At 49.6% G+C, this 27,112-nt stretch overlaps 6 protein-coding genes across 6 annotated transcripts; 2 read left to right on the forward strand and 4 right to left on the reverse strand.

Moving 5' to 3' along the window:
• Window positions 1-2,780, reverse strand: ANOM_011092 (chitin synthase; the record flags this gene model as incomplete). Its single annotated transcript, XM_015556348.1, has 2 exons — window positions 1-623; window positions 679-2,780. Coding segments are annotated over 2 exons (2,725 nt in total), but the record flags the coding sequence as incomplete, so codon positions are not given.
• A 29-nt stretch (window positions 2,781-2,809) lies between these two features.
• Window positions 2,810-4,647, reverse strand: ANOM_011093 (chitin synthase; the record flags this gene model as incomplete). The annotated part of the gene is made up of 2 exons (XM_015556349.1): window positions 2,810-4,286; window positions 4,349-4,647. The coding sequence occupies 2 exons, from the start codon at window positions 4,645-4,647 to the stop codon at window positions 2,810-2,812; spliced, it is 1,776 nt and encodes a 591-aa protein (XP_015402482.1).
• A 3,627-nt stretch (window positions 4,648-8,274) lies between these two features.
• chsE (chitin synthase class Va) lies at window positions 8,275-14,491 on the forward strand (the record flags this gene model as incomplete). The annotated part of the gene is made up of 5 exons (XM_015556350.1): window positions 8,275-8,387; window positions 8,448-8,636; window positions 8,696-11,011; window positions 11,071-13,931; window positions 13,997-14,491. 5 exons carry the CDS (start codon window positions 8,275-8,277, stop codon window positions 14,026-14,028), a joined length of 5,511 nt encoding a protein of 1,836 aa, XP_015402485.1. The 3' UTR covers window positions 14,029-14,491.
• Window positions 14,492-14,543: 52 nt separating this feature from the next.
• ANOM_011095 (putative dynactin) lies at window positions 14,544-18,679 on the reverse strand (the record flags this gene model as incomplete). Its single annotated transcript, XM_015556351.1, has 2 exons — window positions 14,544-18,194; window positions 18,248-18,679. 2 exons carry the CDS (start codon window positions 18,677-18,679, stop codon window positions 14,544-14,546), a joined length of 4,083 nt encoding a protein of 1,360 aa, XP_015402486.1.
• Window positions 18,680-18,983: 304 nt separating this feature from the next.
• Window positions 18,984-20,038, reverse strand: ANOM_011096 (putative pyrimidine 5'-nucleotidase; the record flags this gene model as incomplete). The annotated part of the gene is made up of 5 exons (XM_015556352.1): window positions 18,984-19,242; window positions 19,301-19,726; window positions 19,790-19,825; window positions 19,890-19,902; window positions 19,964-20,038. 5 exons carry the CDS (start codon window positions 20,036-20,038, stop codon window positions 19,076-19,078), a joined length of 717 nt encoding a protein of 238 aa, XP_015402483.1. The 3' UTR covers window positions 18,984-19,075.
• Window positions 20,039-20,579: 541 nt separating this feature from the next.
• On the forward strand, window positions 20,580-23,060 carry ANOM_011097 (uncharacterized protein; the record flags this gene model as incomplete). The annotated part of the gene is made up of 1 exon (XM_015556353.1): window positions 20,580-23,060. One exon carries the CDS (start codon window positions 20,580-20,582, stop codon window positions 23,058-23,060), a length of 2,481 nt encoding a protein of 826 aa, XP_015402484.1.
• Window positions 23,061-27,112: the final 4,052 nt, after the last annotated feature.

Below are 27,112 nucleotides of genomic sequence, written 5' to 3' on the forward strand. Positions count from 1 at the left end.
CACGAGTGTTACCCCAGCTGAAGTCGTCTTGTTTCCAGAAGGAATACATCGGCAAAATGAAACTATAGATCGGGTAGGCACAGATATAAATGATCATCCAACCAATATGCTGCCACTGCCGTTTCACAATGAAGATGATCGCCTGAAGGCCGTACACACCAGCCAAGATGGCGATAGATATGATTGGAATTGGTCCACCACTGGCGACACTGTAGATTAGGTAACCCAAGTAAACACAGGTGGCCGGGAGGATGATGGTTCCGAGAAGATCAACCAATACGACAAAGCGCATACTGAAGCAGCAGAAGCCGCACAGGTCTTTCAGGGCAGCGAGTTCCACCAGGTTGTGGACAGTCGAGTTGATCCAGCGACGTCGCTGAGACAGAAGGACAGAGAACGTCTCGGGGGCGGCAGTGCTAGCGTAGGCATCCGGGATGAATTTGTAAGACATAGTAGGGAAGTGCTTCGTCATCAGTGTAGTCAAATAACGATCCTCACCCAGAGAAAGCAGGTTTTTCTTGTGCAGCGTGTCAACGTCATTGTCTGCGTATTCTTTGATAACCTTGTCTGATATGATCAAAGGCCGGCCTTTGTCCGCCGTCCGCAAGCGATACATGCAGAAACTGTACGAGTCAGCATCTTCGTAGTATATATTGCACTGATAGGTGTTATACTTACCACCCAGGAAGACAGGTTACACTGCCAAAGAGGGACTCGAATGCTTTTGAGAGATGATGAGAAATGTAGTACTCATAAACCTGGATCATGGTCCACCAGCTTCGTTCCTCATTTTGCAAACTCGTCTCACCACAAATGCCAGCAATGCGGGCATCATTGGCACAGGCAGCGACAAGGCGATTAAGTGAATCTTCTCGGACACTTGTATCCGCATCCACCATCAGGCAGTATTCATAGAGCTCAGGGTCGACGCCAATCACATTATTAATCTGATGGAAAATCTCCAGCTCAAGAGGCGACATGGGGGCGCGATGGTGTACACGATTAAGGAAGTTCATAATCTGAATCTGAGAGTCGCGCTTACCCCTGTTTCCAGGCTTGGACTTGCTTTGCTCGGACTCTTTGCCAACCTTCACGACAACAATGTAGGGAACAACATTCCCTTCATACTCATAAAGTCCGGAGTAAACCTTTCCATAGTTGAGCTGATCACTGCCTTGTCCAACCGATTTGAACGGTAAGGCAGGAGGGTCGATCTTGGGATCTACTCCCAGAATGTCCAGAACGATCTTGGGCGTTGGGCGGTCGTTACCGCCACCGACAATCATACCGTCGCAGATGACATAAATCAGTTTCCTCTTGTTATCATACTGAAGAGCTGTCAATGAATCAAGGCCTTTTCGCAATGAGTCCTCGCCCTCAGTGTACGCTGGCACCAAGCAGATGACGAACTTGTCCTGAGGGGCAGGCCGACGTTTGGATCCTAGCTGGAGAGCAGCAAGGAACTTGACAAGAACGACAGCACAAATGAGACACGTGAATGCCAACAGGATGTAATTATTGACTTGGCATCTCGCAGTATCACGGAAATCAACCTTGCCTTTATTGAACACATAATCCAGACAAGTTTGCGCTTTGGTGGCATTTTCACTGTCTGGCCATTTGTCCGTTACGTCGGTGCCTGGATAATTTTTGAAAAGTTCTGTGATACTGCTTGGCAGGAAGTTGTAACTGTCGATGTTGTTCATCTGCTTGAGGGTATAGAAATAGTCCGTCAAATCATATATGTTTTGATCCTTGATGACCCAGGACCGTGAACTGCTGTCTGCTTGTTTTGCCACATCACTCCGCTTCCATACAACGGAGCCCTTGTAGTACTCGTCAATCTTTGGTAGAAAGACATCTTCGTACCAGGTGATTTTGTGCAGCTTCGTGTTCGGGTCCGTCTGCGCGAGAGGGCCACAACTATGCTTGGCATTTGAATACAACACCGCGTTTGTGTCGTTATTTCTCAGTGTGATAGACTCATCGGTCACAAAGTCACCACAGAGTCGAGTAAGCGGAGGAGGGAAGTAGGCGTCCATGTTTTTACCCATGAAAGGCTCCATGTTTGATGTTGTCGTCTCAATGTTTGTGTCACTGTGTTGGATTTTCCAGAACTTGCTGATGTCGTAGACTTTGCCGTGAATGCTGACGTAAAAGTCATTATTCCCTTGATGATAACTGACCTCTTTCTCGTTCCAGACTTTATCCTTGTTTGGACAAAGCAAGTTACCGAAGGCGATGATATAAAAGCAGACAATAGCGTTAAAGAGAAGAATGAGAAACACGAGGACGAGCTTTTCTCTCCATGCCATTCGCACATCCGGACGCTTCATTCGGCCCACGAAGCGAAGGACGAACGATGGAATCCAGAAAGTCAAGGCCCAGACAAAGCCAGTCCAGACACGTCGACCGAGTGTAATATCCTTTTTCTCGATATGTTTGGGGTCGGCATACTCAGGATCAAGCTCGCCCAAGTAGCGGCCATCTTCGTCATAGAAGGGGTTGTCATACTTCTTATCATCTCCCTTAGGGCCTAAGCCATAGTCACCGCCCGCTTGCAAGGTATGCGGAGCGCTGGGCGCAATTGACTTCGCACCACCAACAACACTGGGAACGACTGTACTTTGTCTGTTGAGCAAATTATCCCGGCTCCCTAGAAGGCTTGTCGATTCTGCGACGGGGGGCACTGCGTAATGTGGAACGCCAGGATCAAGCATGCCACTTCCATACATGAAAGGGCTTGCTGCTGGTGGTTCTTCAGGCTTGAGATCGAGCATTGTCTCTGCTTCCCACCACGCATTTTCTCTCACCCAGATTCGCTGATGGCCAACCACGCATCGCCGTTGGTCCACCCCCTTTCAACCAACCAGTTCTCAACACCATCCTTTCCTTCTCCGCACCCTAGTCGGAAGTATCTACCGATAAATTCCTCCACGTCAAAGTCGGCTGTGAAATCGATCTCTCTGAGGCGACGGTTTGCCCACTCAGCAAGTCGCCATTCCCGTAGTTGACGGGAAACGGCGCTCGCGGACCAAGTCGCAGTCGGCATACTAGGGTTCAGATTTTCAGGTAAGTCATCAGTGGGATGAATAGAGATATGATGCCAAACACGGCTGCTGCCTAGTGTAGTGGCCAAATCAAATCGGCCTTTCTTGCCCAATGTGATTCCTTCGGATTCAGCGGTAAACAAAATCTGTCGAAGAAACGAGTCCATTTCAACTTCAAGCCCAACTTTCTCCAAGACTTCATGTCTCTTGTCCAGCTCATACTCACGTTCGCGCCACGTGGGGCCAGTGGATATTCCCAGATCGACTTCAACCTGGGCAATCGCTGCAGTCATATCATTAAGAACGGCCGGGCCAGCTGGAGGAACGACGACTCCATCCTCCTTCATTTCAGCGTTGATTCCCAGGGTATCGTCAAATACCCCTCTCATCGCCACAGCTCTTCCCAGCGCAGGCCTGGGCAGGTCAACCACGGTGATACTTACCGTATCGTCGTCGGACCACTGAGCTGGCTGTCCAGAGCCACGACTGCTATCATCCAAGCTTGCCTGCAGCTGGCTCGCAATAGCTTCATTGGCTTTTCCGATCACCCAATCAACCAAAGCCTCGTATATTCCAGAAATTAGGACCTCTCTTTCGTCGGTGGAGCATTTGTGTAGAAGAACTTCAGGATCTATGCCCAGTAAACCACCAACATCTTCACACGCCTCCTCTAGGTCTTCCTGGTCAACTAGGAAGCCGGCCGCATTACCAAGCTTGAGCAACCCTGCAAGTACTGACAAAAGACCTCGTTGGGCTGCACCTTTGATGCCGATGGCCTTAAGAGCAGATCTAAAGTCTTCGGCAGCGGCAGCGTCGTCGGCAGTAGGAAGATACGATGGGGGTGCATAAGTACCCGACTTACGGAGCAGAGCGTAGGACGAGGCGTCTTTCAGGTCCAGGAATTCCCGCTCGGCTGGTGTCGATGCAGACGTTAAGAGATAGTAGAACACGTCGAAGGCACGATATCCCGGCTCAGAAGCAATATCGAGGAATCCTTTGCGTACATTGATCCCTGAAGTCGAAAGTGCTAGAGATAGCCCGGTGATGTCGCCCTTGAGGGTCAAGGTGTAGCAAGCCGAAAGCGCGGAATAGAGTGAGTATGAAGGGTTGAAGCTAGTTACAGCCGTCAAAAAGGGGCGGAGAGCGGCCAACGCTGTGAAGGCGATACTGGGAGTGGACAAAGGTAGTGTTGCTAAGAATGGCTCTAAAACGGATGGTGTTGAGTGGTGAGTAGAACTGGTTACGATTGAGTGTCAGTTGGCCATCCAATACTGCTGGATCTCAGGATGAGCGCTAACCATAAAACGATACAGCCGTCCTCTGCTCTTCTCCTTGCATGCTCCCAAGCTCTGGCCGCTAGTTCGCGATCTATTGTAGGCCCGATATGGCCTTCCGGGGTTGCTTGCGTTGCGGTAAGCAATGTATTCACGACTAGGCTGGTTCCCGCGTCGAGTTGGTAGGGCTGTCCGGTCGTATAATGCGCATGCAACGCATTTAGCAACGTCGTTGTCGAGACCTGCCCACCTGACTGGGGCGCTCGGCCGCCGGTGGAGAAAGCAGCCGAATGGCTGGAGTAAACTGAATAGCGATTTGACATGGTTGTGCAACTCTGAGGTTAATCGGCGGTCTGTCCCCGATATGTTCTCGTAATGAACGCCAACCAAACGATGGCACGAACGACGAACCCAATCCTGTACGTTCAGAACATGAAACTGCAACCTTCCCGTCTTCAGTTCTCACTTCACCTCTAAGCGAAGGGTACAGGCATGCGTACACGGTCCTAGTGTCGCTGCGGTCGTGAGCCCGAATGGAGGATATGCGAGCACAGTCTGAGCGGGAAGCTTTGAATAGTGAACTCAGAAGCTGTGATTATTAGGAATGATGTTATTGTATTCTTCAGGTGCTGAAGCGAGTGACGGGGGTGTGGATGAGTAGCGAGTGTTGGGCAAAGCGACGTTTGTAAAGCCCGGAGATTATAATTACAACCGATGATGCGAAGCGAAGGGCTAAACGATTCGGTTATCAAAAGAAAAGAAAAAGAAATAAGATAGGAAGATCAAACACACTCGAAAGCACTACTCCCGTAACGAAGGAAAAAGCAAGCAAGAGGAATCCAAACAACAACAACAACAGAGGCGGACAATTGGGAGGTGGATAGAATAGGAAGAAGCAGACAGAAAGAAGAGAACGAGACGATCACCTGTGATGCGAGTTTGTTGCCAGCCAGCCTAAGGTAAGTTGTCGTCCCAGAAGCTTAACTGGATATGGGTTGGTACTGTTGGTACGCGCATACGAAAATTACTTCAGTTTTCATTTGCTCGGTGCTTTGTTGTTTCAGGGCACCCCCCTTCGCTTGTTTTCAATTGGTAATTCTGATTGACGGCCATGAAACTGCAGAGTGCAAAAACAGAGGTGTGCGTTGTCCCCACTACTGATAGTACGTAGCTAACATTTAGCCCGTAAATCATATCTGGTATTTGGGTCATAACAATGGGCAACTCTTCCCCCTTTCCTCGGTGCATTCTGTTCGGAATCGGGCCTGGGATCGGTTGAGAAAGGAAATTTTCAATTCATATGATACAATGAGGTCGTCGTGTAATCTTCATTTTACATATGATTTTCTTCTTTTTTAGTGTATCTGATTGCTTGGGTGGGTTTGTTTACTTTCTTTTCTTTTCTTCCTTTTTCCCTTTCGGTTTCCCCCTCAAACCTGTCAGGTGGCGTGCATCAAAACTTTTTGTCTTGGCCAATGGCGGTAGCGAGGAGAGCCAGATCCATGGCCCTAGACCCTTGGAGACTCCCATAGCTAAAAATGGCACACCCTGTCTCACCCGCACTCCATGGCCACCAGATTTCCGTATCAAATACCGGAAAGATTGGGTCAACCGACCTTGCTGAAGACACCCGTGTCTCAGTCAAAGCCAATCAAGGTTATCTTGCCGATACATTTTTTCTATTCCAGGTGTGTCCGAGTTGTCATATGTTTAGTTCCTAATGGTTTGTGCTAGTAAGTCCAGTAGTAGTATCCAGAATCATGCAGCATGCATCTGGCACTGGCCGCCTTAACGGTGTTGTTATTTTTATACCAAGTCAGATCATTGCGCCTCTTTCAAGGCAATTGTGGCGGCTCTAGTCATTGTTTTCTGCAAAACATCCACTGTACAGACTACATACGGCCTATGTATCTCGGTGGTATTAGTTGGTCACTAGTGAGTTTGCAAAGCCTATAGAGGTTAGTATTAGAAGTGTAGGAGGTAATGTGCTGGTGCTTCGGACAATCCGACCATGTCCACTGATCAATATGAGCTGCCCCTCTACAAGAAACGTAATCTACTCTGAAGTACGCAATATACGTATTAGGGATCATATTGAAGGGCCATGGTGATGAGAACCATTTTCACAAAAACTGGAAAGTGAAAATTTTCAGGACACATTCCATTGTCTTCCACTGTGAATTTCAAAACATGAGAATGGAACCAGAATCACCCAAAGGACGAATGGGGGCCCTAGTTTCGGACCTTTCCCCATCAGGACAAGTCAATCGAATGATCCGACCCACCCGGACCTAGATTGATTTTCTTTCTTTTCCTTTTCGCGTTCATTCCCCTAAACCCCTCAGGGTCTGGTCCCTTTTCTCGATTGTAACCTATAAAGGAGACGACTTACTAACTATAGAAGGAAAACCTCCTATATTGCAGGTGACCGATGCATTTATTGATTAAAATATATTTATAGTGCCTCCTATACGGAATGGATGAACTTTAAAAAAAAGAAGAAAAATTTTTGCATACCGTAGAAATGCTCTCAAGGGATATCTAGTACGCGCCCCCTGAAGTCGTTCGGTAACCTGTCAAGAGCATGTGGCGTTAACCATGGGAAGAACTGATGTAAACTGCGGTGGTCCCGTACGGCTGGTATCTTGAATCAACCAAGGTATGAAATCGGGGAGCCGAAACTGTAATTGGCGCTGGGTGTAATCATTTTGTTCCTACCTTCCCAAGGTTCAGGGCACACCGTGCCGTGTAGTACCAGGATATTGCCCATCAGGACCTACCTGCTTCGGTATGATGTTCATATACACGTACTCTGAATAATTGGGAGGAGGGGAACGGGTAAAGTTCAAGGTTCGGCCGACTGGGTTCACCAAACTCCACTGCAGTCTGAGTGGTCGGATCAAAGACGCTGCGTCCACTTGGCCTCGGTTGTTGGGGGGAACCTTTGCAAATAATAACAATCTGATCCGCTCACTCAATCTACGTCGAACAGGATACAGATTAATGCTGATGGATTCCTGACCCGACATGGCCAATCCGAGTATTTATATCGTCGGGTGCTGATCCGACTAGTAAATTTGATTTTTTTTTTCCCCCAATTGTTTGATACAGGCATACCTAAGGTATCGAACCAAGTACAAACGAGTAATTTGAAAAACCACAATTCAAGACGAGTGTGGCCCACCGAGTAACCTACCCAAGCAAGCATCTGATGGTAACAGATCCATTCAATACCACACTTACCCAGTTCAAGTAACTGCCACTAGTACCTTGTAGTTTTGGTTCACTCTTTCTTTTCCCCAGAAGCTGTTCATATCGTTTGTTTCTTTTCTCCCGAAAAGCTCACCTCTGTTGAATTGCTCATTCTGTTTTGCTTTTGTGCTTTTTGTATCTTTCTTCAATTATTTCTGTTTCCCTTCCTCTGTTCCGGCGGATCCTTTCTTTTCCTGCTTGGATTTGAATATCCTCCCAGAGTAATAATCATAATCACAGCGTGTTCAACCATCGTTCCATCCGCCTACAAGTCAGTCTCCAGATACAATCGCTACACTTCTCTTCACGCCACTCTCGCTTCACAACTCGCCAGCTGTTCATCTCGTATTTATTGCGCCAAAGTTCCGCAGAAGACCAACGAGCCGCGTGCCGTTTGAGGATTCGTTTGCCATCTTGACAAGCAATGTGCCTATCGTTTCTCTATTGATAAGACATATTCTCCATTCCAGGGCGTTGCCACATTCCAAGCCATCCAACATCTAAATCTGCATAACTGAACGGCCCTATCCAGTTCGAGACCACGCCGGGCAAGATCGCTTTCTGGAATTTTTCTTTTTCCCTCCGTTTCTCCTTCACCGGGATCCTTACCGATCTTTCGTAAGACGCCCATACCGATTGCTACGATCGTGACCAGTGCTTAGAAACCCCCAGCTTCAAGGCTTCGAGCCATTGATAATATGGTTGGGCCTTCGCCAGCTGGGACAGCTCCGTCCCATGCGCAGTCGTCGTTACCCTCATTACCGGCTCATCTGCAATCAGACACACATTTGACTGCTCATTTAGCCAGCCGGTATGATATCGCGATCCACCGTTTCTCCATGTTTGACTGACATAGTGGCTTTTCTTCTAGGTTCCATGTCGGCTTACCTACAGCTCGTCTGTCTTCTCAGGCTTTGATCAGTCTCAACACATACACTTCATCTTCAAAGGGGCCTGATGGAGGCAAGGAGGGCAGTGCTATGGGCGAGGCGGAAGACCTCGCCCGCCGTGCCTTTACTCGCCTGGGTGCCCGTGGAGAGAATCAGGCCATTGTTTTTCTGTAAGCGCATTCTGAAAATACACATCTATACGGTTTGTTTTCTAATTGCCGATTTGTAGCGGAGAGAGCGGGGCTGGAAAAACTACCATTCGAGCGCATGTGTTGTCGTCGTTTCTCTCGTTCTCATCCACACCCTTGTCGTCCAAACTGTCGTACGCCTCCTTTATCTTTGATACATTGACAACGACCAAGTCTTTGACTACGCCCACGGCATCGAAGGCGGGACTTTTCTTGGAACTACAATATGACGGCTCGTCGTCGGTCAACCCAACGCTGATCGGTGGTAAAATCATCGACCACAGACTCGAACGCAGTCGTATTGCGTCAGTCCCCACAGGTGAAAGAAGCTTCCATGTCCTTTACTATCTCTTAGCTGGGACAAGTGCGGCAGAAAAGAGTCACTTGGGTTTTGATAACTCTATCCATGTTTCGACGAGTGCTGGCAAGCTTTCGTCCGCATCGATAGGTCACAAGAGGTGGAGATATCTGGGCCATCCAACTCAGCTCAAGGTAGGCATCAACGATGCGGAGGGCTTTCAACACTTCAAGACAGCACTCAGGAAGCTCGAGTTCCCCCGCAGTGAGATAGCCGAGATTTGCCAAATTCTTGCTGCTATCCTTCATATCGGCCAACTAGACTTTTCCAGCGGACAAGCTACTTTGACATCAGCAGAGGAGTCTGGCGGCTATTCACATGAGGGTGGGGAGACTGTCACGGTAGTGAAGAATAAGGATGTCCTGTCAAGCGTCGCCGCGTTCTTGGGACTTGGGGTTGATGAGCTTGAGAATAGTTTTAGTTACCGGACTAAGACCATCCACCGGGAGCGCGTCACGGTGATGCTGGACCCAAAGGGTGCCCGACAAAACGCTGATGAACTTGCGCGCACTATTTACTCCTTACTAGTGGCTTATATTCTCGAGACTGTCAATCAGAGAATATGCGCTGCGGAGGATAGTGTTGCCAACACCGTGTCTATTGTTGATTTCCCTGGTTTCTCCCAGGCATGCTCAACTGGATCCACACTGGATCAACTTCTTAGCAATGCAGCCACCGAATCGTTGTACAATTTCTGCCTGCAGTCCTTCTTCGACCGCAAGGCTGATATGTTAGAGCGCGAAGAAGTTGTAGTTCCCGCGACGAGCTACTTTGACAACACCGATGCTGTCCGTGGGCTGTTGAAACATGGCAACGGGCTTCTCAGTATCCTCGATGATCAAACTAGGCGCGGTAGAACGGAAGCTCAATTTGCCGAATCGTTGAAGAAACGGTTCGAAAACAAAAACCCGGCTATTGCTGTCGGAACCTCAGGGACTACCCACGGAACTGGATATGTCTCGCAGCAAGCCCGCTCGGCATTTACTGTGAAGCATTTCGCTGGCGAAGTTGATTACTCCATCTCCGGCCTACTTGAGGAAAATGGGGAAGTTATCTCCGGTGATCTGATGAACTTGATGAAGTCCACCAGAAGCGACTTCGTGAGAGAGCTCTTCGGACAAGAAGCACTACAGACAGTGACACACCCAAAGGAGAAGACCGCTATTATGCAAGCTCAGGTAAGCTCAAAGCCCTTGAGAATGCCTAGCATGGCAAGGCGGAAGACCAGCCCAGCATCTCGCCTTACTTTCGATGCACCCACGGCGGACGAACCCGAAGACTATGAGAGCTATGGGGGCAGTACAGCCAAGAGCTCTGGAAGGCGAAAGAGTGCGATGTCCATGACTGGCATTCAGGGTGCTGCCGGGCAATTCCTTTCCTCGCTGGAAATCGTCAATAAATGCCTCAGCTCCCCTACTTTGAATCCCTACTTCGTCTTTTGTTTGAAGCCAAACGACCGGCGAATTGCGAATCAATTTGACAGCAAGTGTGTGCGAGCTCAGGTGCAAACATTTGGCATCGCCGAGATCAGCCAACGTCTAAGGAACGCGGACTTCAGCGTTTTCCTTCCATTTGAGGAATTCCTTGGTTTAGCTGAGATAGGCAACGTCGTGGTGGGGAGCGATAAAGAAAAGTCAGAGGTTGTGCTAGATGAGAAGCGATGGCCGGGTAATGAAGCCCGTGTTGGCAGCACAGGTGTTTTCCTGAGTGAACGCTGCTGGGCAGACCTCGCAAAGGTAGGCGAGCGTGTCATTCCTGTCTACCACGCCGACGGCTCGGAAGATAGTGATGGCCTCCTTCACCCACGTGCCGCTGCGTATGGGGATTCCAAAGTTCGCCTTCTCAACCCGACAGATCAGTCTCCCGGCAACTTCATATACGGCGATGAAAACAAGCAAGGGTACTTCGGAAGTCGTGATCTTGATGGGCGATCTGATACCGGTGGCTCTGGTCTGAACTCGGGCGATATGTTCCACAACCTCGAGACAAGAGAGCAGATGTTGGAGAAAGGCAATGAGAAAAAATGGAAGAGGTGGACGAAGTACCTGTTTCGAGTAGTCGCAAACGCTGGATGGCAATCGTCTGGTTGCTCACATTCTACATTCCAGACTTCGCCATCAGGCTAGTTGGTCGGATGAAACGAAAGGACGTACGAACTGCTTGGCGTGAGAAATTCGCGATCAACTTGATTATTTGGTTCAGTTGTGCCGTCGCCATTTTCATGATCGTCGCCTTCCCCGGTTTGGTATGTCCGACACAGCATGTGTATTCAGCCGCGGAATTGTCTTCTCATAACGGCAAAGACGGCCATAACTCTTACATTGCCGTTCGCGGTGTGGTTTTTGACCTTGATAAATTCATGCCCCGACATTATCCCGATATTGTGCCGCAATCATCTTTGAAGAGATATGCCGGCATTGATGCTACCGGTCTCTTCCCCGTACAGGTGTCAGCATTATGCCAAGGTAAGGATGGGTCGATCGATCCCACTGTTCTTCTGGATTACACTCCTACGAACATCTCCGGATCGGCGACGACCATAAGCTCAGGAGACATCAACGCAAAATACCATGATTTCCGATACTACACCAACGACTCCCGTCCAGACTGGTTTGCAGAGCAGATGAAACAACTGAGGGCAACCTATCTGAAAGGATACATGGGTTATACTCCACAATACATCTCCACGTTGGGCAAAAAATCCCAGAACATTGGAAGCATAGACGGAAAGGTCTACGATTTGACAACTTATATAAGTGGAGGTCGACGGGTCGCAGCTCCTCCTGGAAAAGAGGTCCCGGCTAATGTCGACCGGGAGTTTATGGATCCTTTGGTGGTGTCGCTCTTCCAAGATCTTCCCGGGCAGGACCTGAGTAAACACTGGGAACAGCTGCAGATAGATGCAAGCATGCGTGATCGGATGCAGATGTGTCTCGATAACCTTTTCTTCGTCGGCAAGGTCGATACGCGGAATTCAGCCCAATGCCAATTTGCGCGTTACTTCATCCTTGCAATCTCAATCTTGATTTGCTCGGTTGTCATCTTCAAGTTTGCTGCCGCTTTACAATTCGGCAAGAAAAACGTCCCTGAAAATCTTGATAAATTCATTATTTGTCAAGTACCGGCTTACACTGAAGATGAGGAGTCCCTTCGTCGTGCAATGGATTCTATGGCCCGCATGCAGTATGACGACAAGCGTAAACTCCTTGTTGTCATCTGTGATGGCATGATTATTGGACAAGGAAACGATCGACCTACTCCACGGATAGTATTGGATATTCTGGGCGTTCCAGAATCAGTGGATCCAGAGCCCCTCAGCTTTGAGAGTTTGGGCGAAGGCATGAAGCAGCACAACATGGGTAAAATCTATTCTGGTCTATATGAGGTGCAGGGACATATCGTTCCTTTCCTTGTTGTCGTTAAAGTCGGAAAACCTTCTGAAGTCTCACGACCTGGTAACCGTGGAAAACGTGACTCTCAGATGGTACTCATGCGCTTCTTGAACCGCGTCCATTACAATCTTCCCATGAGTCCTATGGAACTGGAAATGTACCACCAAATTCGCAACATTATTGGCGTCAATCCCACGTTCTATGAGTTCATTCTGCAAGTCGACGCTGATACGGTGGTTGCGCCCGATTCGGGAACTCGATTCGTTGCTTCTTGCTTAGCCGACACGCGCATTATAGGTATCTGTGGCGAAACAGGCTTAACAAATGCTAAGCATTCAGCGGTGACAATGATCCAAGTTTACGAGTACTTCATCTCCCACAATCTGATCAAGGCTTTCGAAAGTCTTTTCGGGTCAGTCACATGCTTGCCGGGCTGCTTCACCATGTACCGTATTCGCTCTGCAGAAACCGCAAAACCGCTTTTCGTTAGCAAGGAGGTCGTGGAAGCCTACTCGGAAATTCGTGTTGACACACTCCATATGAAGAACCTGCTACACCTGGGTGAGGATCGGTATTTGACAACCCTTCTCCTCAAGCATCATCCTACTTTCAAGACGAAATTCCTTTTTGCAGCTAAGGCCTGGACAATCGCACCTGAAAGCTTCGCAGTCTTCTTGTCGCAACGTCGTAGATGGATCAACTCAACCGTCCACAATTTGATTGAACTGATCCCTCTTCAGCAACTCTGTGGTTTCTGTTGCTTTAGTATGAGATTCATTGTCTTCGTTGACCTTCTCAGTACCTGCATCCAACCTGTCTCGCTCGCCTATATCATCTACCTGATTGTCTGGCTTGCCAGAGATTCATCCACCATTCCATGGACGTCTTTTGTTCTCATCGCAGCGATCTATGGTCTTCAGGCCCTCATCTTCATCTTCCGTCGCAAGTGGGAAATGATTGGCTGGATGATTGTGTACCTCCTGGCCATGCCTATTTTCTCCGTGGCCCTGCCCCTCTACTCGTTCTGGCATATGGATGACTTTTCTTGGGGAAACACTCGTGTTATCACTGGAGAACAGGGCCGCAAAGTCGTCATTTCAGATGAAGGAAAATTTGACCCGGCGTCTATACCGAAGAAGAGATGGGAGGAGTATCAAGCGGAGCTCTGGGAGGCCCAGACGTCACGAGACGATCGTTCAGAAGTTTCTGGCTTCTCCTATGGTACTAAGTCGTATCACCCTGCGCAGTCCGAATACGGGTTCCCTGGAGCTAGACCAGTGTCTCAGTTCGATCTCCCTCGCTATGGGTCCAGGATGTCTCTGGCTCCTTCCGAGATGATGAGTCGCCATATGGATATGGAGATGGAGGATCTATCACATCTACCTAGCGACGATGCCATTCTCGCGGAAATCCGTGAGATCCTGCGGTCAGCCGATCTAATGACCGTGACGAAGAAGAGTATCAAACAAGAGCTGGAGAGACGTTTTGGTGTGAATCTCGATGCCAAGCGTCCATATATCAACTCAGGTAAGAACTATTTCCCCACTAAGATATTACAACAGAATCATACTAACTGTTTGTGATCCTTGTAGCCACGGAGGCTATTCTGTCGGGTGCGCTCTAATCTGAGAGTCAAGCTCGATGTGTGTATCGCATGGAAGACCGTTACCTTTTTCGCGGTGTAAAAAAAACCTTTACCTGATTTAATATTCGCATATCTAGTGTCCCAACTTATAAATTCGCAGCTGTCGTTGTTTGTCTACAGCTTCGTATTTTTGGCCTTCTCGCCGATCTATGATGTCCATGACTATCTCATCATTACTGCACCAGCTTTTGTTTGATGTCTTTCTTTCATGACAATCACTCGACGCCTTTCGGGATGCATTGCCAGCGCTTTGTTTAGACTTGGTGGAATCAGTCTGGAGTTGTACAGTACTTGCTTTGTTCCTAGTTTTCATTTTGTCGTATTTGTTGAGTGATTGGAATGTATCGTTGAGCGTTGAGACTGCACATCTTGAATGTTCATTTACAATAGATAATTATTTACAGCGAGTCACAATCGAGGCAAAATCAATGTATAATGCAATTAAGATATGAAACAAATGGGTATAGTGTTCCAATTCCCATCCAACGTGCTGTTCAGAACGAAGGTGTTATGGAGGGTTCTACCGGTCTATCAGCCAGTTTGCGATGATCTTGCTGCATGCCCAGGATCTCCCAAGCGCGCCCCATCATTCCATGTCCTAGCCCCTGTGGAAAGCCACCGAACACCGAATTCTTGGGTGCGTGTCTCCGGGCTCGATCACGAGCAAGGCGCTCTTTCTTCGTATTAACCAGTCTGTCCTGCTCTCTTTCCTGATTGACGATATCATCGCGCCATTCGGTCCAGTGCTCGAAGTTCTCCCGCTGTTGAAGAACCTGGTAGCGCAGCTTAGTCTTCGATGGACGCCAACTGGCACGGCTGCCGTTCTCTTGGGACATGGTGGACTTCAAATCGCAGATATTTGACTCCTTGGTTAGCTTGAGAAGATGAGTAAAGACATCCCTGCTCTCCGAGGCGGTCTGCTGGATCTTGTCACGCTGGACATTGCCGTTGGCTTGTGTAAGGGGCACGTCAAGCCAAGAGTACATGTCCGCTGAGCGCTGCACAGAGTACGGGTCGAGCATGTTGGCGCGGCGGTTCTCTTCGCGCAGAAAGCGGACGGCCGCTTGCAGACTTTCCACCTCGGCGCGGAGAGTCTCGTTCTCGCGCATCGTAGCCAGGGAAAGGGCGTTGTCAACCACAACGCCCTCTGTTGTGGTGATTCCGGTTGTGCCGGACGCGCGTTTGACCCTGTCCAGTCGGGCTTTGATCTCCTCGCGCTCTGTCTCCATGGCTTGGAGGTCTTTGCGTTGTTTTTCGACAACGTGCTCCAGCTCTGTTTCTTTTGTTCGCATGGCTTCGATCTTGGTCTCGAGCTCTTTGACCATGGAGGCCTTTTTGCTGGCTTCTTGCATCCTGGACTCGACTAGTTCGACCTTCAGCGCTTGCTCTTCGATCGTCTTGTCCTTGACGCCTAGGGCTGTTGAGGCTTCGTGGATCTCGTTCTTGAGACGTCGGATTTCTTCATCCGCGTCTGGGGACACTGCTTTGTTGGATTTTAGTTCTGAGGCTCGCGCGATCCAGGGTGAGGGGAGTTTTTCAAATTCCGATGTGATTGACAAGTCGGTTGAGATTGAGTCGAGCTCCTCGAGGTTTCCGCCTAGGCTGCGCAGTCTGTTGGCGATGAAGGACATTGTGTCGCTGCATTCGCTTCCCGATTCCGATGGCTGCGCATAAAGGGTCGAGACCTGGGACATGCTCTTCATTGCCTCTTCTAGCGTCAGTGGCTCCGTTCGGCTTTCATCACTTACGATAAGCGCGATGTTCTCTCCTAGGTGCCGGGCAAGCTCGGAAAGATCTTTGGCAGCTTCCTCGGTTTTCTTAAAGGGGCCTGCAATGTCTTGGGACAGGGCAAGGGACCTTGATCGGAGATCTTCGAGGGCCTTGTGGATCTTGCCCATGGCTACTTTTAGCCCCCGGGCTTGGGTTACTAGGGTTTCCATCTTGCTGATGAGGAAATTGATCTCTTGTTCTTCACCTTCTGGGGCTGAGAGTTTAGACTGCAGCAGAGTTCTGAGGCGTGATATTAATGATGCGGCGTGGTCAATGTATGACTGTGTTAAGGATGAGCGCATGCAGAGCTCGTCTGCGAATGTCTCTAATGAAGTTGGTAGGTGGACTTCTGCCAGATGGGATAGTAGTGCGATGGACCTTTGTAGCTCAATGCCACATTTCTTCGTGTTCAGCTCGTTCTTCCTTACGGATTCTATCCAGAAGTTCATGGTGCGCTCTACAGGCTCCATCTCGAACAATGTGGCCTTGATCCGGTCGAAGCTCTCTGCGGAGCAGTTGGTGATGTAGTTGATGAATCGGTCGCAGATGGAACCAATCCACATGAGTTTCTCGAGGACATCATGCGCTGCGAAGCCATCTTCCACAACGGCTATATCGGATGCCTGCTCGGGGAATCTCTCTCGGACAGTGCTACTCATCAGTGTGGCCTTGAAACTAACACGCTTGAAGCGTAGAAGTGCAAGAACGGCGTTCTTCTCTCCCTCAAAGTATTCGGGAAGGTATAGTTTCAAAATGGACAGGTGCTGAGCAGCCTCTTGTGCGTCCATGCGTTCCAGCTCAATGTCGATAGTCTTCGTCTGCGCTTTTGAAACTGATGCCTGCAGCTTCAAGTTCAGGTCCATCATGGCACGAGAGCGTGTTGTTAGATCCGTGGCTTCGGCCTCTGTAATCTGCTGCGAGGCTCGCATATCCTCCAAGTCCCCTTGGAGAGTAGAGACTAGCTCCCTGAACCGCGCCAAAGTGTACTCCAAGTCCTCGATGACCTCGTCTTGCTGAGCAACCCTGCGACATTGCTCGTTGAATAGGGATTCCTTGTAGTCGATTTCCTCTTGCATTTGCTTTTCTGTCTCGATGTGGTTGTACTCGAGCTCGTCGTTGATTTCCTTCAGCGCCTCGAGGTCCTCGATGGCAGCGTGGAGTTCGTTGATCTCCTCTTGGTAGTGCATGTTCTTATCTGCGAGCTCCTCGATCATCTCCTCCGCACCAAGAGCAGTCTCCAGCTGCTGCTTAAGATCTTCGACATTGTTTTCCGCTACAAGCAGCTTTTCCTTGGTGGATTCATACTGGGACTTGATACTTTCGTACTCCTCCAGATCTTCTTGTAGTTCCTTGATTTGGTCCTTCAATTCCGATTCCTGCTGCTGCGTCATATCGCGAAGCCGTATGAGGGCCTCGCGGAGCCGTTCATTTGTTCTCTCCATTTGCAGCCATCCATGGCTGGACTTCTCCTCCGGACTCATAGTCTGACCGAGCTCCTCGTTCTCCTCACGTAGGACTTCCGCTTCCAATTGAAGTTCCTCCACCCTCAACTTCAATGTTTCAACTTCATTTCTGAAGGCATCGGCCGTTTCTTCCGCCATCTCGCGGTCGAGAGTTGCCATTTCCAAAATCGAGTCATGCTCCGCTTGGATGCGCTCGATCTCTTCGAGTTGGGCCTCCGATTCTCTCAGCTTCTTTCGCAAGTCGCTAATCTCAAGCTGCTGTGGCTGGTATTTAGCCTGCAGTTTCTGGATAATGCCTTCGAATTTATCCCGCTCCTGTTGAAGTGTCTCCAAAGCCTTGAGCTTCTCTCGATCCTCAGTCCGCTTTTTCTCCATCACCCTAAGCTTTGTTTTCAACTCTTCCAGCTCCCTTGACAGCGCGGTACTCTGAGCTTGTCGCGGCGACGAGGTTTGGGAGAGTCCCGGGCGAGCAGCACCTGTCCGTGATGAACCAGAGGCAAGTCTGGACGGCTTAGCAGTTGGCTCCTCGCTGTCTATCTCATCGACCTCGGCATAGTTATCGGTGGTCTCAATATCCTCCGATTGTGGGCTCTCTCTTTCTTGTTCATCTGAGGTCTTGGGAGCGGTTTGTCGCAAAGCAGGGCGCTTGGCTACCCCAGTGGGTGCTGTCGTTGTTCCTTGTAGGCCTGGTCTAACGGTTCTGTTCGAAGCTCCAGATATCGATGGCCGGGAGGGCCGCGACGCAGATGGGGGAGGCGGGGGGCCCATGGATGTCGACTTAGCTCCGATAGACGGCCGGCCTTTAGATGTCGCAGCGGACGGCCTCGAGGGCCCGCTAATGGAGGAGCGTGGCGTGGATGCACCCGATAGCTGCTTCGTCGGCGATTGCGATTTTGTAGGCGACTGCGGTTGCTAGGTCAATGAGCAAGCAGTTCCATCAGCTCCGTAGCTCACGATGCACGTACCTTCAAGCCCAACCGCTGGGACGCAGTCTTCGCCGCAGGGCTCGGGCTGGCCGAGCTGCCACTATGTCTTTTCGTATTCGTAGCCTGTATAGCGCTCGGTTTCTTGATCCCCAGTCCGCTCGCAGAAGCTCCAGTCTGGGCCCGCCCTCTGGTCTGCGGAGCATTCGCGGTCCCCTTCGCAGCCGGTTTGGCTTCTTTTGCGGGAGGGCCAATAATGGCCGCGATGGCAGTTGGTCGGACGAACATGCCATATCCGAATTCGCAGTCAAAGTAGCGTTCTCCCTGGACGGCTCCGTCGTTCTTTCCTGTGGGTTCGTCCAATTCAATGCCGACCCAGTCTCCGGCAGCGAAGTGAGTGGTTCCAGCAAACCGTACGGTGGCCTGCCGACCGTCGGTTAATGTGACCACATGGCCGGGTGTTAAATCAGCCATGATCAATCATTCAGAGATGAAGCCCCTGCGCGAACAATGGCCCTGGATGTCGAGTATGGCGGTCAGATAGGGGCCGTTGTTGATGTGTTTGTGTTACTAGTCGGCGGACCTCCGTTCGGAGCCTCAGGACGCGATCCACGCGGAAGGATTCTTGGCAGCCTGAGGCATCAGATAATCTTATCAGGATATCTTATGTAGTGCTTTGGTTCTAGGCTTATTTCGGTTGGCAATGATAATAGACTGTTTATGATTATGTTCGTCCCAACACATATATACGTCTAAATCTATGTATAAAGGAAGAAACCCTATGTATAGCCATCGCTCGTAGCCTTCATAACGTGCGTAACACAATACAATGTACAAAAACTCTATGCAGATCATCTATTCCCACCCGATTCAGTTCGAACTCTTGAATAAGTGTGGGAAGCATGTCCTCAGTTCTTCCAGGCTCCGGATCATATATTGCGACACCGGGGCATCGGGCACAGGAAGCTCTGGCTCGACGAGGTGAACTGTCTGCCAGCCGCGAGCCGCGGCGTGCTTGCAGTTCAGACCGGAGTCATCTACAAGAGCGAGTTAGTACTGTATACAAGCCTTACACCCAAACCATGGAATACATACCGACAAAATAGCGTTCTGCCGTACTCGGGGCATTTGCTTCCCTCTCCGCCTTAGCGTACATCTCCTGTGTTGGCTTGCAGACGAGAGGGAGCTTCCCGTAGTCGCAGAAGGTGATGCCCTCGAACTGGTCATCCACCCCCAACAGTTTCACGACCCGTTTTCCATGATTGACGTATGCGTTGGTCAAAAGCCACAACCTCACTTTACTCCTATCGATGTCTTCGAGCAGCTTGCGCAACTTGGGATCGGGTTTCAGGATGGTGTCCAATGGCAGCGCATCGTCGACTTCACTGTTGAATTGAAGCGGATCGATTTTGTGGTGGCGAGCGAGACCTTCAATTGCAAGCCCGTACTCGGTATAGTATTTCATGTGAAGCATATGAGCGTCTTCGCCATTGAGGGAGAGGTGTTTCACGAAGAATTCGTCTGTGGTAAAGAGAAGTATTTAGTTACTTGCGTCGCATTATGCGAATGGCAGGTATCACTCACGAATCAGCTTCTGCATTTCATCGTGGATGTTACATTCTATATGCGATCGTCAGCTCAGTATCACCTTCCCCGCCAATGGGGAGGGGGGGCGCTTCCATACTTCTGGAGTAAAGCTGTGCGCATCGCATGTTAGTTTAAAAGGAAGAAATGTTCGAGTATTGAATGTCCACATACACAGTTATCGATATCAAAGAAGAACACTGGTCTATTATCCGAGCCCGCGCTGGTCGCATCGTTTGATGGAGACATGGCGTTTCTGAAGTGATATATACTAGTATTGGAAAAGGAGGCGGTTCCGATGCGAGTAAGAAGGGACGACGACAGGTTCTGAGGTCTAGGTGACAAGTAGCACGCACGAGAAGATCTTGACAGCAATGAGCGGGAAAAGAAATGACTCATAGCGCAAGATGAACAGGAGCCAAATGTATAAGACACTGATTCTTATACCCGGGGGAGAAATTAATAGCCAATTACCGCGGGCTAAAACGCCCACCCGCCATCGCTGTCCGGAGGGAGTTTAGCGTCTCACGAGAGCTGGCGGTCGGCGATCCGTTCGGACTCGAGTCGTACTACTACTTTTCCTTCGAAACAACACGACGTCCCCGTTCCCCTTCCCCAACTATTCCGACTTTGATCACGCCCAGGCCGTCTGACTTGTCAGACGCTGATTCGAGACTGGGGATTCCACAGCCTGGGAAAGGCGTGAAAAGTCATTATTATTAGAAGTGTCACGAGTTTAAGAAGACCTTGAGTTAGCAAGGATAAATTTCTCGTGAAAGCTCCCAAGACCATGGCAGCAGCTCATCTTCCCACGGGTAGTATATCTACGGGGCTACCAACAAATGAGGAAATCCAGGAATATGAGAAGATTTTGAAAATAAGTGACGATATATTTACTGGAACTCACCCTAGATTGAAGGTTCCCCAGCAGTTTGTGCGCAAACCCGCGTCGCGCAACCCCCCTACCTCCACTCAACCCCAGGTAAAAACGAGTGAACGGCCTGGGTCTTCCGCATGGAATGCACCTCAGCCTGTTCCGACGCCCTTAAAACCTGCAAGCGCACTGAGTACAAATGCCGGTGACGGTCTGTCTGGCACGGCCGCTCCCTCGCGTATTGTACCGAAACCTACTTCTGAAATTGATCCTATCTTCCTGACCAAGTCGGATGATCTAGTCAGAGCAGAACTGCAGTTGCAGCGTCAAAGAGTGGAAAGGGCTTTGCGGGAACAACTTGAGCAGAAGAGACAAGAGTCAAGGCAAAAAGCTTCTATACAGGACGCAAAACCTGACTTCGATGTTTCTGATGTTTTAATTAAGGCCTTGGAGATAGTCAAGCCGTCCCCCTCAGTTGATGGACGTGGCGCTGGAGAGCCTAGTGATTCCGAGAATTCGTTCTACTCTAGTAGAGCCCCTGACTCTCCGCAGCAGGGTGATCAACAGAAACCGTCACCTGCACCTCCCTCTAATTCCGATGAGCCTGCTACTGAGGCTCCAGCAGAGAATTATTCAGATGAGTTGCAACGGCTTGAGGCCCTCAACCGCACTGAATCGGATCAGGATATGCAAGATACTTACCCGGTTGCAGACCACGGAATACCCTACCAGAAACAGCCGCGTCCTGCTGCGACAAACTTGATCGGTCACAAGTACCAAGAAGCCCAGCCTACAGACGGGTTCGAAGAGCCGGAGTATTCGCCGCCAGCCCCGGGTGTAGCCCCGATGGAGAGGGGGGAGAACTTTGATGCTCAGCGAGGTTACCCCAGTGGACCGAGGAGGCGGGGCCCAGACGCTCGTCAGCCCGACCGTCCCCGTTATGCTCTCGAATCGAACTCGCCTAGAGACGATGTAAGGGTTGTGCGTAATCATATAACGTCTCCGGCAGCTCCACGGCCCTCCAGGGTGTCTCCCTTGGCCAATGCCAAAGTTCCCTCCGTTTATCAGCACAAAGAGCCACGTCCAGTGTACGGTGCGGAACATCAGGCAAGTCCCGATGCTCCACCCCAACAATTGATGCCTAGAAAGCGCAGGAGGTTGCATGAGGAAAGAGACCGGCCTCGCGCGGTCGCATATAGAATGCAACCTGGAGCCCCTGATGATACTTACATCAAGGAGGAGCCAGTTTCGCCGCCGCCGTTCACAGACACTTCCCCTGCATACCGTAGTCGTGCGGCTCAAGAGAGACCAATCTACATCGATATCGCATCTCCCCGCTACACCCCGGTAATTGAAAGGAGAGAGCCCCCAATGAGAGACCCTGCATATGATGTAGATGCTTATGATATCCGCGGCGATTCCGGGATGCCGCGAACCGTTTCGCGGCTGAGTACCAGACGGCCAATTCGTGATGACCAGGATCTCCGGAGAGTTGCCAGTCTCCATCAAGCTCGGCAGCCTGAATATTCTCGTGAATATGTTGACCAAGCTAGTCCCCATACTATGCGAGCTTCGTCCTACGCTGTTGTTGAGCGACCCCCGCCTAGGTATTATGACGAGGTCGCAACCCCTCCAACGCGACGTTATATTCCTGTGGGAGGTTCTCCAACCTCGCCACGATATCAAGAGACATATTATGATGAGGAGCCTCCAAGCCGTATGATGGCGCCTCCAACACGGAGAATCGTGGTAGATGAGCAGGGCAATCAGTACTATGAAACTGTGCCTGCGCCGAGGATGCAAGCCATGCCTCCTCCAACTAGTCGAATGCCGGTACCAAGAAGTGAGGTCTACGACGACCATCCGCCAGTACGCTATACGAGTGTTCGGGCACCATCTGTCCTGGAAGATCCGTACGGTAACAGGCGATACGTGCAGGATATGCCACCTCCACAAAGCACTTATCGACGGGTCACCGACTACGCTCGCCCGGCCCCGAGTGAGCGACGGCCTTATGTAGCACCATTTGATGAGCGAGAGCCACTGCCACGCAGCGCCAGTGTCCAGGTGACCGACTACTCTACGCGACGCCCGCATTATATTGAGGAATCTGAGGTTCCACGCGAGAGGATCGTCCGAGTGCCAAGCGTACGACCACCAACCGCTCGGTACGACGAACCGCGGGAGGTCATTCAACGAGTAGAGAGTGTCCGGCCAGCTGGCAGGGACGTGAGCATATATATGGACGATGACCCCCGACGGCCCAGAGAATATATTGAGCGGCCCGTCTATCTTTCTACACGACCAGTGGCTAGAGAAGAACACTACTACGACAACGGCGAGCCCGAGAGGGTGGTGCTTGATGGCGGAGTCCATCGAGTTCCGCAGCGCTACTAAAGGTGAAGCCTTCTCCAATATGAACGCATGATCATTTAAAAGCTTTATTTTCGCGACATCTGTTTGCAGTAATTCTCCATGTACAGAATACAGTCTTTCTAATATTCAAGCGGAGCATTGACGCTTCATTTTCTTGTACATTTGATTTGTCTTAGCGTGACAGGGGAGACAACCTGAACTCGCATCGAAAATACCATTACATAGAAACCAGCTTAGTGACATGAATCATTCCAAACATGGATGTTCATCTTATGCAATGTTGACAACCCAATATCTAGAGTCACTCTGCAGCATATACCGAGTAATACAATAAGTGCCTACACATAAAGCGGTGGGGACGGCGGTCAACAGCATGTCAGTTCTTCACCTTAGGTGGAGAAATCAAAGTTAAGCTCCTCGGACGGTGCATGTAAACCATCCCTAACTTTCCCCATGACATGGGCCGAACGGAAGCTTTCTATATATAAATGACACATGGGCTAATTATGTATCTTTACATGTGAAAAACAAAAAGAAAATAACATCCATCCAGCCCCTCACCGTGCGACACAAGACAAGGCCATGTCTACGAATCTCCATTCGCTTATACAGTGGGTTCAAGCAGATCGGCTGCGTCCGGAAACCGGTTCCAGGCTAAATGTAGGGGTGCCTTGTTTCTTGCGGCTGCTAAGGGATGCATGCCACCCTGTTAGTATGTATATTCAAGGCGAAGTTTGAAAGAATCAGTTCTGATCGAGTACTTCTGTCGCGATATGTACCCTGCTGGCGAGGTACCTTTGTCCTGGATATTATGGGTGCTGGTATGTATATACACTGCATATCTACTGGTGTGTGACTTGTAAACGTTTGACAGGTCCTTACTGCATATATGCATATGTAAGTGTTTAGGCGGGAGCGTGAGAATAAGTACTACTAGTATATATAACCTCACTACCAAGTCGACCAAAACACCATATGGGCACTCAGGTCGTACCTCGGATATTCTATCCCTGACACATATAATCAATCCATTCGTTGAAGATAGCGCGTGAGACGGGGATAAGGAAATGCTGTAAATATGTATCTCCGGTGTGGTTCAGGGGTTCTTACCTGTTGGCCTTATCTGGGCTTGTTCTTTTGTACTACCTGAATGGGTAATGTAAGCGTGGTAAATTTACGTACTTTTGTCTACGGCGCTCTCGAGGCGATGAAGTCACTGATCTTTGACCCACTCCCGTGACGTCGTTGGGGGATCTTGTCGGTCTTTGCTTGGTCTATGTGGCTTCTGCTGGGTATATATCTGTGTTTGTCTTTTGGTAGGGATATTGAGATGTCAATAAATGATTTAGATAAAACAAAGACGTCAGGAATGGTCACTAGGAGGAAAAATTAAGTGATCCAAACTTCACCACTGCCTGAGGCTGAACGGTGAAGTCCCACTCAGGAAAGGATTCAGGGCGCCAGATCGGGTAATAGGAAAGCATACCTTGTTAGTTCGTTTGAGTCTTGACCCTATCACGACCGTTGATCTTTGAGTTTATCACGAGAACTCAATCATCGGATTTCACGGATGCAATTGGCACGCACCCCAGTCAATTATCTCACGGCCGTTGGCGAGGGCATCCTATTACGGGGTAGTAGCGTAGTATGTATTACTTACTAGTGAGGTACATCCATACATCCTTTTTCTTCAGCTGGGGGGGTGAGGTCAGGTGGTGTTTGGCTGTGTACTACTCGAGTATCAACGATTACCGACATACATGCATACATTTTGCCACAGTCAAAGAAAGTGGCCAGAGGGCATACCAATCACTAGCCGATTCCCAGGTAACGGGACGGAAGTACCTCCACAGTGCATTAGTGGCATTTGGGCAACAGCAATGTGATAATGGAGGGCTTCCCCCCTCCCCTCCCTTGGTTAGTATGCGACGTTGGTGTGAGGGGGAGGAGCAGAGATACCTAACTAACTACTAACTACTAGTAGTCGAGAGCGACAGTTCCTTAGCGGTACGTACTTCATCCTGGGGTTTAACGGTGGTGTGGCACTGGACTTGACTTTCTGTAGGGTCCCGAAAGTGAACCATGAGCGCCAGCACCAAGCATGGACCTGGTTTCATCGTGGGACATTCCGGCCTTGCGTCACCTGTGTATCATCACTTCTCCGCTTCGGAAGTGTGGGAAAAGGCATGGCTATTATTTACTCTAATTACTATGGAGTGTTGTCCATTGGATTTCATGCTGATCCATGGTTTTCCGATTTTTGCCTTGGAGCCTTTCTGGGGGATTTTTGGCGATCCTTTGATCAGGGATCAGCAGAATCAATGCCAATGCCAGGCGTTAGGCAGGTATATTTACAGAGTTATTGGTGCTTCCCTCTGACATCCGCAGGGGGGTGTCACCGAACTAGCCGAAAACCGAATTAAAGAAGGAAAAGAAGACAAGGTTCCCTATAAATGCCATGTAGAGTTTCGTCGTGCAGTGAAAGGCAGTGCCGTGTTCGACAAAAAAGAAGAAAATAAAGCCCGTTATGCCTGCTCTGCAGGGAGGGTCCAAGCCATTGGGCAGTCCTTGCGAAGGTACGGATCCTGTCAGTGTCAGTGCAGCGATGGGTCTTTTGGAGACCACAATACCGGGTTCTGGTCTGGTTCGAAGTCGTGACGGAATGGTCCGGTTGTTGATGCTCAGCTTTACCCGTACGCGCCGGTATTACCATACCACACGTGAGAGAGGATTCTCGCTTGCGGGTCCCAAAATGGAAAAACTCGAGTGGGCCCTTGCCCGTGCAGGGACCGTGATGAACGCAGTGGAAATATCTATTCTAAACCTCTGTGTGTGTGTCTGTGTGCGTGTGCCACCGGAAGCCATGGGAGGCATCCGAAGGTGGAGAGGGAAGGGTGGCTTCGAGTGCTCTGTTCATCTCGTTCTCTTCTCGTGAAGAAAATCGGGGTTGACCTCGAGCGGGGGGGGGGAGCTTTTGTGCAAGGGGAGGGGGGAAAAGAGCATTATTGAGTCATGCTGGAGCAAGCTTTGTTTGAAGAATGTTGCCTGACAATAGGACATTCATTCAAGGTGTAACCGACATACCATGATCTCAATTCGAGGGTTAATTCCAATTATATTAAATTCCGTAATAAAGTCGTCTGGAAAATTCATCGTGACGTGCTAATAAGGCCAATTGGTCTTGGATCTTAACTGCGATACGGTTAGTTTAGGTCAGTACTACCAGTTAGTGAGCGTTCTGTCCTATAGTTAGTCGGGTGGGAGGGTGGAAGTCACTAGTCTGCTGCAAACATTGGGGGCCTAGACGCCAACTTTGGGCTGAGCTTGACCCGCATATCCCGCTTGGAAAAGAGAGAAGGACGTCGAACTTTGCGATCGTGAGAAGAAGAGGAAAAGAGAGGGAGAGGAAGAAAAAAAAAGGAGGAGGGAATCAACGACATGTATCGAGAAATGGGGGGGAAATTGAGATGAAAATAGATCAATGATAATCAGATTGTTTGTTTGTGTTTTTCTTCTCTTGAAGCTGAACGGTTGAAATTCCTCCTTTCATTGTGCCTGAGGTTGTGATGGTGGTGATCTTTTCTTTTCTTTTCTTTCCTTTTCTTTTTTTACTTACCACACCAAACAAACGTACTCCATGAGTGTCCGATTAAGATACATACATATCTGTACTCCGTACTCTTTCCCTCCCATCCATACGAGAACTTCATCAATACAGACTGTACTGAGATACATACAAACCAGACCATACGAAGAGAGCATCTGCTGACTCAAACCCCCACTAAACCCTTTCCTGTACCCAGGCCAATGCCAAACCTTTCGTTCATACCCATCGATCAGAGACTAATTTTATTATTATTTCCCATTATATGATTTTATTTTATTTTGGATTTTCTTAATTTTTTAGTACCACTGATTATTCACCTCTGGCAACCCAGAACCCCTTCGCTGGAGGAGCTCGAAGTCTGACCATTGGGATCATCCGGTTTTCTTCTTCTCTTCTACTCATGCCTTCTACTTACTCATTTTCTTTCTGATTGATCTATCTCATTTTCGATTCCCTTTTTACCTCC

Source organism: Aspergillus nomiae, assembly GCF_001204775.2.
Source record: "Aspergillus nomiae NRRL 13137 chromosome Unknown contig00433, whole genome shotgun sequence".
In the NCBI taxonomy this organism is placed as follows: domain Eukaryota; kingdom Fungi; phylum Ascomycota; class Eurotiomycetes; order Eurotiales; family Aspergillaceae; genus Aspergillus; species Aspergillus nomiae.